At 57.7% G+C, this 12130-nt stretch overlaps 1 protein-coding gene across 2 annotated transcripts; it reads left to right on the forward strand.

Annotated features, from left to right (window-relative positions):
• Nucleotides 1-464: 464 nt before the first annotated feature.
• On the forward strand, nucleotides 465-9418 carry ZNF319 (zinc finger protein 319). Of its 2 annotated transcripts, none has more exons than XM_050311316.1 (2): nucleotides 465-686; nucleotides 2143-9418. In XM_050311316.1, exon 2 carries the CDS (start codon nucleotides 2510-2512, stop codon nucleotides 4166-4168), a length of 1659 nt encoding a protein of 552 aa, XP_050167273.1. In that variant the 5' UTR covers nucleotides 465-686; nucleotides 2143-2509; the 3' UTR covers nucleotides 4169-9418. The 2 variants fall into 2 exon arrangements, with proteins under 2 accessions (XP_050167273.1, XP_050167274.1); XM_050311317.1 differs by having other exon boundaries at nucleotides 465-676.
• The last annotated feature ends 2712 nt before the right edge of the window (nucleotides 9419-12130 follow it).

Raw genomic sequence — 12130 nt, forward strand, 5'->3', positions numbered from 1 at the left:
GCAGTTGCCGGCGCGGCCCGGCAGGGGGCAGCACCCGCCGCGGCCGCCCCGCCTCCTCCGCCGCCGCCGCGGCCGCCCTGGCCCGGCCCGCTCCGCTCCCGCCCGCCGCTCCCTTCCCTCCCTCTCCTCCCTCCTCCCGGCTCCCGCCCCCACGCCAGCGCGGGGCTCAGGGCGCAGCGCGCAGGCCGCGGCCCCGCCGCCGGCGAGGCCTCCCTCCCGCCGCAGGTGAGCGGCCCGGCCGCCGCCGCCCTTTGTGTGCGCGCCTCGCCCGGGCGGGGGGCGGCCCCGGGCGGGCAGGGACCCCTACCCCGGACCCGACCGCGGGGCCTCCCGGCGCGGCGGCGGCGGAGGCCTCGGGGCGCTGTCCCCGCGCTGCCGGCGGGGCCGCCCGATGGGGAGCGGCGGGCGGCGGGCCGGGCCTGGCCGCGGGCTGCGGCGGCGGCGGTGGCTGCGGGCCTGCGAGCTCCCCGGCCGGCCCCGCGCCCCGCGGCCCTGAGGCGGCCCCGGGCCCGGCGGGAGCGGGCCGGGCCATGCCGAGCAAGGCCGCCTCGCCAGTTTGAAAGTACCTCTGCGCTCCCGACCGCGCTCCCTAAATGGTTGTCGCTTCCCACCTCCCACGGGGGGGATGAGTTAGGCTGGAGCTGGCGCCGACGCGGGTCCCCGCGCAGAGCCCTCGGTAAGCCAAGGTTGGTATCGCTCTGCCCCGCGGGGGACACGCGCTTATCCCCCCGGCAGGCCGGGGTGCGGCGCCGGTGGGTTCATCCTGCCGCGGTCTCGGGGGAAGGGGCGGTCTGGGCTGTGCTGAAGTTTGGTGCCCCGCCGAGCTCGGGACCCGGCGAGCCCTCCCTTCGTGCCGGCGGTCAAGGTGAGCTCTCTAGGAGAAGGAGGGGATCCTGCGGGCCAGCAGGGCTGCGGTGGGGCCTTTGGGCATTTTACTGGCGTAACTGGGCCGGAGGACGAAGTAGCGCAGTGTCCCCTTAGGCAGAGGTGGGTCCAGCACTGCCCAAGCCGTGGGGCATGGTCCAGCTCTCAGCTGAGCGCCGGAGGAGGAGGTGGGGGTGCTGGGAACTGAGGTTCTCTCGTGCTCTTTATTGCTTAGTTTTAAACATAACCGGGAAGACCGAGGATTTCCCTACCCTGAGGGCACGTGGTTTGACACAGACATGGGTGTGCTCTTGTGGGGTTGGGGGCTCGAGGCCCAGGCGTGTTACCTGCTTGCCAGGGCCTGCACCTTTCTTCTCTCGAGAGCTGTGTTGACACTGCTGCTGTCTGTTGCTCGCCGGTGGGTTTTACTCTTCTCTAAGTTGATGCCAAGTTTTACTGGACATCTCTAGAAAGACTGGAACTTTTCAGTGCGCACAATCCCCGTGATGCTGTGTAGCAAGGCCAGGCAGCAGCTCTGGCGTAGGTTGTTTGGCTTCAGGGTGCTTTTATTCCGTGGTTTTGTAGGAGGTTCAGCCGAGCCATTGCTTTAACTCTTCTTTTATCTTCACAGAGTGATCCCTGTGGGTTCTGTGTTCTGTCTGTGGCTAAGATAACATTGAGGGCAAACCGTCTCCTGAGCTCTCTGGCTCTTCCCAGTCTACAAGCGCTGCCCAGAGAGGGGGAAATGTCTTGCATACATCCCTTGGGTGATGGGCCTGATATCCAAGGTGCAGGAGGAGCAGAACTGCTTCACAAGGCGGTTTCAGCTGGGGTGGGATCAGGTTGGGATTTGCCTTGGCACCTGTAAAAACTAACTCAGTAGCCTCTTAATTGCACGGTGTTTGGTGCACAACCTGTGCAGAGACACCCATGTTCTCAGGCAGTGCCCCAGCAGCGCTGGGAGATCCAGTGACCCACAGCCTAGAGGGTAAGGCTGAGCTGACCAGGCCCTGGACGGTTGTGCTGCCTCTCCTGAGAGCACAATACCGTGGCTGCAGCCAAGCAGAGCCCAGCCCTTTCCAGGCTGAGCACACCTTGTCCCAGGCCCTTTGCACAGCAGCAAAGGGGGCTCTGGTTCTAGTTAGCTCCCCACACTGCCTTCTTGGTAGCTTTGCAGGGACACAGGAGGGTTTTTTCGAAGAGAGCCATGGGGGAGGTCGATAGAGAATTGCCCATCTTTCCTCCAAGACCTGACATGAGCTGTGTTCTTTCTTGCAGAGAGAGCTGCTCCCTGGGCTGCTTCCTGTGCCCTTCCCAAATGTGAGCACATCACAGCCAGCACGGAGAAGGGCCTTCTTTTGTTTTCAAGGCACTTACCTCTGCCTCCTGTTCTTTTGTCCAAAAAAAGAAAAAGCCAAACCAAATCAGTCCACAAAGAACTTGTGCTGATCTAAGGAGGAGGCTCTGGAGTCACTTCTTTTCTTCCCAAGATCCTTGCTGTGTGCTGGAGTTTCTGCCTTCAGCTTCAGGGTATCAGCTACGGGGAATCAGGATCTTGGAATCTTTTGATTTTGGTTTTACTTGAACCCTTTCAACCGGGAAGCTGAAGCTATCACTGCTAAAATCCCATTTTTTTTTCCCAAGCATGTCAGAAAGCTGGCAGCAGCAGCAGCAACCACAGCAGCCGCCGCCACCGCAGCAGCACCACGCTGGGGCAGCCGCCCTCCCAGAGCACTCCATCCCACCCAGCACTGCTGACAACCCCTTGGGCTGCGCCGTCTACGGCATCCTGCTCCAGCCAGACCCCGGACTGCAGCACCACCAGCACGCCCCCATCCAGGCTGGAGACCCGTCCCACAAATGCGGTGTGTGTGGCCATGACCTCACTCACCTCTCCAACCCCCATGAGCACCAGTGCTTGCCAGGCCATGACCGCTCTTTCCAGTGTACCCAGTGCCTGAAGATCTTCCACCAGGCCACCGACCTCCTCGAACATCAGTGCATTCAGGTGGAGCAGAAGCCTTTTGTGTGTGGGGTCTGCAAGATGGGCTTCTCCCTCCTCACCTCGCTGGCGCAGCACCACAACGTCCACAACGGCAACGCCATGAAGTGCTCTATCTGTGAGAAGACCTACAAGCCTCCCGAGGTAGAGCATCCGCAGCCTCTCGACCCCTCGGAGAAGCCCTACAGCTGCTCCATCTGCCAGAAGACCTTCAAGCACCTCTCGGAGCTGTCCCGGCACGAGCGCATCCACACGGGCGAGAAGCCGTACAAGTGCACGCTGTGCGACAAGAGCTTCAGCCAGTCGTCCCACCTGGTGCACCACAAGCGGACGCACAGCTCGGAGCGGCCCTACAAGTGCACGGTGTGCGAGAAGACCTTCAAGCACCGCTCCCACCTGGTGCGCCACATGTACGCGCACTCGGGCGAGCACCTCTTCAAGTGCAACGTCTGCGAGCTGCACTTCAAGGAGTCCTCGGAGCTGCTGCAGCACCCCTGCACGCCCAGCGGGGAGCGGCCCTTCCGCTGCGGGGAGTGCCAGAAGGCCTTCAAGCGCCCCTCGGACCTGCGGCAGCACGAGCGCACGCACAGCGAGGAGAGGCCCTTCAAGTGCGACCTCTGCCAGATGAGCTTCAAGCAGCAGTACGCGCTCATGCGCCACCGCCGCACGCACAAGGCCGAGGAGCCCTTCAAGTGCAACCTGTGCGAGAAGGGCTTCGTGCAGCCCTCGCACTTGGTGTACCACCAGCACGTGCACGGCATAGAGAACCTCTTCAAGTGCAACGTGTGCCAGAAAGGCTTCAACCAGTCCTCAGAACTGCTGCGGCACAAGTGCGTGCAGAACGCGGAGCGGCCCTTCAAGTGCGCGGTGTGCAACAAGTCCTACAAGCGGGCCTCGGCTCTGCAGAAGCACCAGCTGGCCCACTGCGCCGAGAAGCCGCTCAAGTGCACGCTCTGCGAGAGACGTTTCTTCTCCTCCTCGGAGTTCGTGCAGCACCGCTGCGACCCGGCCCGCGAGAAGCCCCTCAAGTGCCCCGACTGTGAAAAGCGGTTCAAGTACGCCTCGGACCTGCAGCGCCACCGGCGCGTGCACACGGGCGAGAAGCCCTACAAGTGCTCCTCCTGCGAGAAGGCCTTCAAGCAGCGCGAGCACCTCAACAAGCACCACAGCGTGCACGCCCGGGAGCAGCAGTACAAGTGCATGTGGTGCGGGGAGCGGTTCCTGGACTTGGGCCTGCTGCAGGAGCACAGCGTCCAGCACACGGCCGAGGGCGCCTACCAGGTGGCTGCTTGCTTGCCATGAGCCTCCCACCCCGTGGCAGCTTTCAGCTTGCATGGGACGCTCCCGGGCCCTCGGCCTCCCCTTCCCTCTCCTCGGTTGTAGACAACCTCCTCCAGGGAGCGTGGGGGAAAGGGGAGGTGCGGGGTGCGGGCGGGTAAACTTTCCTCTGGCCTCTGTGGTTGATGTGCCGTATCGAAGTGGCGACAGACGACGCGAACATCTTGAAGGGGTGGAAAGGAGAGGAGGGAGGTGGAGAGAGGAAACTCTGCCTGTAGGTGCCTGGCAGTTCCCTGGACTGTAGTTCACCCTGTACCTGCAGTTCCAGTGCCGGGAGCTCAGCTGCCTGCTACAGGCACCAGCCCCTTGTGTGCGGCCTTTCTCCCCTGCCCTGCCTGGCAGGGTTGGTGGGGAGGGCTGGGTGACTCTCCTCCTGGAGAGGGCTTAGGAGCAAGGCAGAGCCAGCCCTCCCCTCTCCTGAGGTGTGCTGCTCTGCACGGAAGTAGCAGGTTTCAGCTGCGGGGATCTCCCACCTTCCTTGGTCCAAGCTCAGTTGAGGGCACCATTTCAGATCATTAGTGTTGATTGACTGCCCCGACCTCCCCTGCTCTCCCTCCTCCTAGAGTGTTGAAAGGGAAAAGCCATGGGGCTGCCCAGCTCCAAAAAGCACTTTGGCATTGCTGCTTTTGCAGTCGCTGGCTGTCACACTCTGCAAGGGTTCTGAGGGAGCCTGCCCATCCCCTGTCCCCATCAGCTGTGTGGGAAACTGTAGCAAGTGCTGCACTGCTACCAGAGAGCATGGCAGGGAGCACTGGAACAGGCTGCCCAGGGAGGTGATGGATTCTCCCTCTCTGGAGACATTCCTGAGTAACCTGGTTTAGGCGACCCTGCCTTGGCAGGTGGGTTGGACTAGATGACCTCCAGAGGTCCCTTCCAACCCTAAAAATTCTGTAATTCTGTGAGAGCATCCATGCCCTGCTCCCAGCCAAGAGCCTGGCGTTAGAGAGCTGCTTCCTGAGGGATCTAGCTCTCCTGCCCAAACTTGCCCCCAGGGCCCCTTGAGCACCCCTTGGGCTGTTAGTGGCACCTCCAGGGGGTCAGGTAAGGGCTGTCCCAGCAGCTCCAACACTAATGGGTGAGATGAACACTACTAATAACCTACAGCTGCAGAGGTGTTGCCATCACTGACAGTGACCCACGGCGTGTGCTGGGGCCTTGGTGTCTGATTTGCTGGGGAAACCAGATCAAGGCAGGAGAATCCTTCCTGGCCTGCAGGCTCAGCTCCACAGGGAGGGCAAGGTTACCAGTGGGTAAAGGAGGAGTGTATTTTTTCCCCTCTTGCAGGAGTCCTGTTTTACCCCTTTACTCTTTCTTTACCTCTTCTGTATTTTTCAGGTTTTGCACACTTCTTGTAAACATCACTTAAAAATAAATCTCCCCTAGCAAGGTTGATGCAGCCTCAGGTGTTTTCCTCTGCAGGAATCTACTGGCTTCTTGTGACCAAGAGATCCATTACATGCCAGCTAGATGCTTTGAAGGTTGAAGATGTGCTTACTAGGTTGCCCACCAGCCTTCCCTCTCCATCTTTGGAGATACCAGGATGTTAAGTATCCATTCATGGAGACACCCAAGCCCTGCCTGGATGTGGTCCTGAGCAACCTGCTGTGCAAGCAGGGAGTTGGGCCTGATGATCTTCAGAGGTCCCTGCCAGCCTCAGTTCTTCTGTGATCTTGGCTGGTGCTTGTGTGAGGTTGTGGCGAGCTGCAAGTTGTGAACAGCAGCCAGGAAGTTGCCCATGTGGGAGAGATGAGTTAAATAAATATCCATGGCAAGCAAGCATGGACAGGTTAACCTTGCAGAGGGTTGGACTGGGCCTTCATCAGTGGTGGGGGACACTCATCTGAAAGGTGGGGAAAGGCTTTAGTTTCCATTTCCAGCATGGTGATGGTGAATGGGGTGTGTTTTCAGGGGCTGGAACAGTGCAGTGGCAGGTCAGACCCTGGGGCTGAGTCGTCTTCATGTGCAGCTTTAAGGAGGTTAAAGCAGACTTTGCTCTCTGCTGCCCAAGGAAGAAGGACTGATGGTGGTTATTTTACTTCATGCTGCCTCAAAGATGTAGAACTTCTACCAAGTTTTCCGTCTGTGTTTCTTTTTCCTCTTTTTTGTTTTGTTTTGCCTTTTTTTTTTTAAAGCAGTTTGTTAAAATTCATTAAAAATACTGTGTAGTTTAACTCTACGTCATACTGGATCTTTAAAAAAAAAAAAAAAGATGTGATAACTTGGATTTTTAAAGAGCTCTTTGGTTCTAGGTAGCTGTTTTTTGCTGTTTAATACTTATTAAGTTCAGTGTATGCTTTACTGTAGGAGTAAAATGAAGTCCAAACCAAGGAAGGCTAATCCTGTCTTTGCAGAAGGGCTTGGTGGTGAGGGAGGTTGTGAGAGTGGGACCAGATGGGGAGTGTGGCATCCACCTGAACCTGCTTCTTGGACAGAGGAGGATGGTGGTGGGCCCCAGACACAGCTCCATGCCATGTGCTGGCCATGGAGCTGCCAGATCCTGTCCCCTTGGTGTCAGCTGGGCATAGGGACTGCTCCGGAGTGTTTCCCTCTGTGGTGAGCATTTGGGAAAGCCTTGGATGTCCCAGAGAGGAGCTCTGGCTCTGCTTGGGACATGGCAACAGCCAAGCAGCGTCCTGGCCAGAGAGACTGATCAGGGCTACGTGCCTAGGGCCCTGTGGCTGGGAAAAGGGATGCTGTGGAGAGCTTGGCAGGAACAAGCCCGGGTCCAGCTCTTCAGCTGGTGCCTGTGAGTAGGTGCCTCCCAGTTCAAAAACATCTTAGTGCCACATTAAAACATCATTATTAGGTCTGGCTGTGAGCCCACGGTGACTCAGTCTCTCTGTCCTGTTTGCCGCCCTACAACAGCCCAAATCAAGGAGAATCCCATGGAGGCTTGAGCTGCTAGACCTCAGTGCTGGGGGCTGGAGGATCTCTGTGGAGCAGGCGGCTGAGCGGCCACCAGGAGCCTCGGGTGTGTTTTTGTAGGAGCATGTTCTAGTTGGAAGCAGCAGAGTTGTGTGCAGGTGGGCTGGGGGAGCGGGTTGATCTCCGTTGCTGTGCCTTTAGGTCATGTCCTGTAGCGTGAGGTGAGAGGTGATGGAATGAGCAGGAGGCACGTGAGTGTCAGGAGTGCAGTGCTTTGTGGGGAGGCAGGGGCTGGCCTGGGAGCTGATGTCCCTGGGGCATTACACTGCAAAGGGCTCTTTGCTAACAGCTGGTGTTTCCTTTTCAAACCAAAGAGCAGTTGTGGCCAAAGCCTCTCGGGAGTAAAATGTGTTTTCTACTCTGTGCCTGTGCTGCACTTCGTTTCTGACCTTTCTTTCAAGCGACTTTTAGGCTTCTTCACGCTGCCTCTGCTTGGCCTCTCGCATCCCTCACACCCAAGAGGGTTGCTGTGCTGGAGCTGGTGTTGCATCAGCCCTGTGTGGCAAGCGCTCGTGCTTGGCTTCAAGACCTGGTTGCCAGACCCCCTGAGGATGCTCTGTAGGGCTGGGTAGTGGATGGTCCCTCCTGAAGGGTGGTTCTCTTCAGGCAGCCTGAGCGTAGGGTGCTGCTGAGGAGGCAGCAGGGAGGGTTAGGCTGGGCAGAGGTGATGTGGACGTTGTCCATGGAAATAAATCCTGCTCTCTAGGGCTGCTGTTCTCGTGGCTTCCTGGGTCCAGGAAAAAGGTAATCTGTGACTTGGGCTTTTTTTTTCTGGTCTTCATTTCCCCTTACCCTAAATACAGGATGCCTTTAGGTGTGTCTCAGCCCCATCCGCTCCACAGCTATTTTGCTTATACTTTTAAAAGACCTACTCAGCTCCTTTTCCCTTGGTTCAGTTCTTTAATTGTAAACAGTGTTTTGGTTTTCATCCCTTTTTCCATTTTGATTGTGAGGTCTCTTCCTTCGTTCCCATCCCCCACTCAGCCCCAAATTCCTCTCCAAGGCTGAGGCTGGATCCAGGTGATGGTGAGGTGTTTGGGACCTGAATCTTGCTGGAATCCAGTGGGTGCTTCTGGTCCTTCCCCACACGAGGCCATCCCTCTGGCTGGGTATGGGCAGTGCCTGTGGCCTGGCAGTTTGGCTCACTCAGATCTTGTCCATGGTACAGCTGGCAATTCTAAGCCAGGACCAGGAGCCAGAACAGAGTTGTAGGAAATGGGCACTTGGGGGTGAGAGCAGCCATTTCCATGGTGGGTCCCTTTGCCAGCTCCTCAAGGCTGGGGATTAAGTCATTGAAGGACTGTCAGATGTTCCAGGGGAGAAGTCTGGGGTGGGCTCAGACTGCTCAGTTAGTTCCCTTGGGAGTGCTTGTGGAGCATCTGTGTGCATCAGGCAGGTGGCTGAGCTGAGTTAGCTGTGGCGTGGACACCCCTGGGACCATGGGCATGCCCAGGTGGCCCTGCCAGCGCTCCAGCAAGCAGATGCCATCCCTGTGGTCTGGGTGGGAAGATGTGCACACTCTGATCTTGGGGCCCACCTGCTGGAGTTGGGGACGAAGGGGAAGGTGTCCTCTGACAGACTTTTGGGACCATCTCTGGGTGCTCAAGCCAGCCCTTGCAGGGAGGAGAGCAGGGTGGAGAGCACTTTCTGCACTTCCTTTGGGTATTTGCCATTAAGTCCAGGCTGCAGCCGAAGCCTGGCTATTAATAGTAGGCAAAACCCCTTGTTATTCTTCAGAGTCTGACTCTCTCTGTTGGGTGGTGAGAAGAACCTGCAGGAAGGTTCCTGTGCAGGCAGGTGAAATGCCAACATGCAATAAGGGCAGGCCAAGGTTTGGGGCTGGCAGCTCCCCCCGGGCCAGGTGAGCACGGCTTCTCCCCAGCTGCCAGGCCTCCTCCACTGCCCTGCTGCTTTCTGGACATGAAGATGCTGCTCTCACAGCGTGCCTGGGATGCTCACTGAGGGGAGCAGGACCACAGGTGGGAGCTGGACCGTGGGCTTGTCTCTGAATGCCTCCGAGCCGTGGATCTGAGGGACTTCATGGCCAGCGAGGTTCTCAGGCTCCTCCTAATCTTTACTCGTGACTCCGGCAGAGTTCCCAGGGCTGTGGGAAGCTGCAGCCAAGGTTGATGAGGTTTGTGTGGCTTGCAGTGCCTTTAACACTGCTCTCCGTGTGTTTCTGAGATGATACTCCATGTATGTGTGTATATATATTGTATTAACACATCCCGCTCTTCTGTGTGAGTGTCAAATGGTTTTGCTTTACTAATAAATTTATAGTTATTTATACCTTCCTGTGGCTCTGTAAGATTTCTGGAGTGGAGGCCATGTGCCAGGTACCTCCTCCCCGTCTGTCTTTGTGCTCTGTCTGGCTCTGCTTGATTTTTTTTTATTTTATTTTTTTTTCATGTTTTCTCTCTTTTCCCTGAACTTTTTTGAGGGAGAAATGATAGTTCGTCTTCCTGGTAACCAAAAGTCAAGATGCAGGATATGGGCAGGCTCCCCAGGCAAGCAGAGTCTGCAGTTGCCCCTTGGTAGAGGTGGAGTGCTCCCTCCCCAGGGTAGAACTCCTCCCCAGGAGCCTCTGGACAGAAACAGGCAGGAGTCTCGGTCTGCCAGAAAGGAACAACTGCTCGAGAGCCAGAAGCTGATGACTGTTGTGCTCTGAGCTCCCCAGCCCTACACAAAACTGTTTGAGCTTTCCCAGAGGTTTGTTTTGCACCCCCCAATCCTGTGATCGCATGAGAGGAGCCTGCTACCTGCAGACAGCATAACTTGCTCCATCCCACACCCTGGCCAGGTGAGATGGGTGTTTGTCCCCGGGTAACTGAAAAAAATGCTTCTATGCCACTGTTTCCTTGGCTGTGAATCAAAGCTGCAGCAGGATGGGTACTTGTTGCCCACCAGGCTGGAGACAGCCACGGAGCTGGGGAAGGAGGAATTTGGTCAAGGGGCTCCAGCACTGCTCCAGGGAGCTCTGCCCAAAGACAGGAGCTGGGGCTGGATGTCGAGCAGAGAAGCCTTGCTGGTACCTGCCTTCCAGGGCGTGACTGAGATTAGGGGCAGTGGGAAAGGCTGGCAGTTGAGCAGGGCTGGAGGTAAACGGATCAAGCAGCAATTGGCAGGCTCAGCAAGGGGAGGCTTAGCTCAACCCAGCAGATTTGCTGCCTCCTGCTTTGGTTCCTCTGGGGCTGGGGCAGAGCTGTGGGTGGAGCACCCTCAGCACATCGCCCTCATCACACCGCCTTGTGTCACCCCTCGGGGTCTCAGCAGCTCCACTGCTGCTCATCTGCACGTTCCTGCACCCCCTGCACCCAGGCGAGGCGACCTCCTGCCCTGCAGCACTGCCGGTGAGTGCCTGGGATAGCTTTGGAGGCTCCAGGGATTTTGAGGATGCTCGAACCTGCTTCATTTTGGGGTTTTTCTTTGCAGTGCCCTGCACCAAAACCAGGCTGGCTGCTGGGAGCCGGGGCGCTCGGGACAGCTGGGTGCCTGTAATCCCATTTGCAGGCAGCGCAGGGCTAATCCCCTGCAGAGCCCTGAGCGGATTGAGGCGGGTTTGGGGGGTCAGTCGTGAACTGCAGTGGCCAAGGGAGCCCACGCATCCCGAGGTGGCTTCCCAGGGAGGTGGTGGTGAGTTTTCAGGGGTAAGTGGCAGCAACTGAGGCGAGGGATGGGGCTGGGGTTTTTGCAGGACCACCTCTGCACATCACAGGGGGGTTTGGCACTCTGAAAACAGAGCTGGAGGATGAGCTGTGTCAGGGGAGGGAGCAGTTCCATGGGGAGTGATGTTGCAAGGGCAGTGGAGCTGGGTAATATGGAGGGTTTGATGGGCTGCTGGAGGGGAGGGAAAGGCCACAGTGCTCCCTGCTCCAAATGGGAACACTGGGCCTGCACCCCATCTGCTGCTGGAGATAAGACTAAGGCCCTTTGCTCGCTGGCACAAGCCCCATGGAGCTGCCACAACAGGTGGTGGCACCGGTAGGTACCCTCAGAGCAGGGGGATGCATAAGAGTGCCAGCTCTTCCGTGCCATTGTGGGCAAATCTTGGCTACTTATTCCCTGTTTCTTCCAGCAGCTAGTTTTTTGGGGGCTCACAGATGTTTCTGCCCCTTTCTTGTTCAGATGTGCCAGAGGAATGGCCTCTGCCCTCCACTTTCCTTCCCAGACCAAGGACAGGCTAATGCTCTAGGCTTTTACAGCTTCACAAGCTTATGTCGAGGGAGGAGGAAACCTTGATTGTCAGGGGGGCTCTCTGCAGCCCTGGGGGGCTTTCTTTGGAATTGTTTGGGCTCAGTACTGTACATTGACCCTGCACTGTGCCAAAGCATGGGTAGAAATGCCTCTGCCGTGTGGGGCTGCCGGGTTTTCCTTCCTGCTCCTGGGGCATTCGCAGCTCCTTAATCCTTTATAACCAGCAGGTGGTAAAAGGCAATTTAGTTGGTTTCTGGTTGTCTGGACTCTTGGGAGGTGTTTTACAGCCACGCTGTCCAGTTTTGGGGGTGTGGGGTTTGCTGGGAGAGCTGACCCTGTCTGTGGTGCACTGGGGGCTGGAAGTGCTGCTTCAGCTGCATCCAAACCTGGCTCCTCAGCTTCCCAAGGTGTGGACGAGCAAAGGGCTGAGGACACAAATCAACCACCCTTGGCCTGTTTAGATTCAAGGAGCCAGGCTTTGGACAGCCCCCCATGAGCCATGTTGAGGGAACTGAAGGCGTCCTGCACCACTAAAGGCTGCATTAATGCAAAGAGCCCAGTGCTGAGCCACTGCCAGCCTGTACCTGCTGCGTGTGGGACTGGGGTCATGTGCCTACCTGGGATTGAAACCCCCATGCTGTGTCCCAGCTGGGCTGGAAGGAGCTCAGGGATCTGCTTTCTTTTGCCCTTTGCAGGCATCATCTGCGAGCAGCAGCATAGGGACTGCCCAAGGTGCTCCTGGGCCCCTCACTGAGCAGTGTGGGGTGTCCTTGGAGGGGCATTTTGGGCAGAGTGTGGCTCTTTGGA

The sequence above is a fragment of the Myiozetetes cayanensis genome, unplaced genomic scaffold (genome assembly GCF_022539395.1).
Source record: "Myiozetetes cayanensis isolate MyiCay16 unplaced genomic scaffold, myiCay2020 scf16, whole genome shotgun sequence".
NCBI lineage: Eukaryota > Metazoa > Chordata > Aves > Passeriformes > Tyrannidae > Myiozetetes > Myiozetetes cayanensis.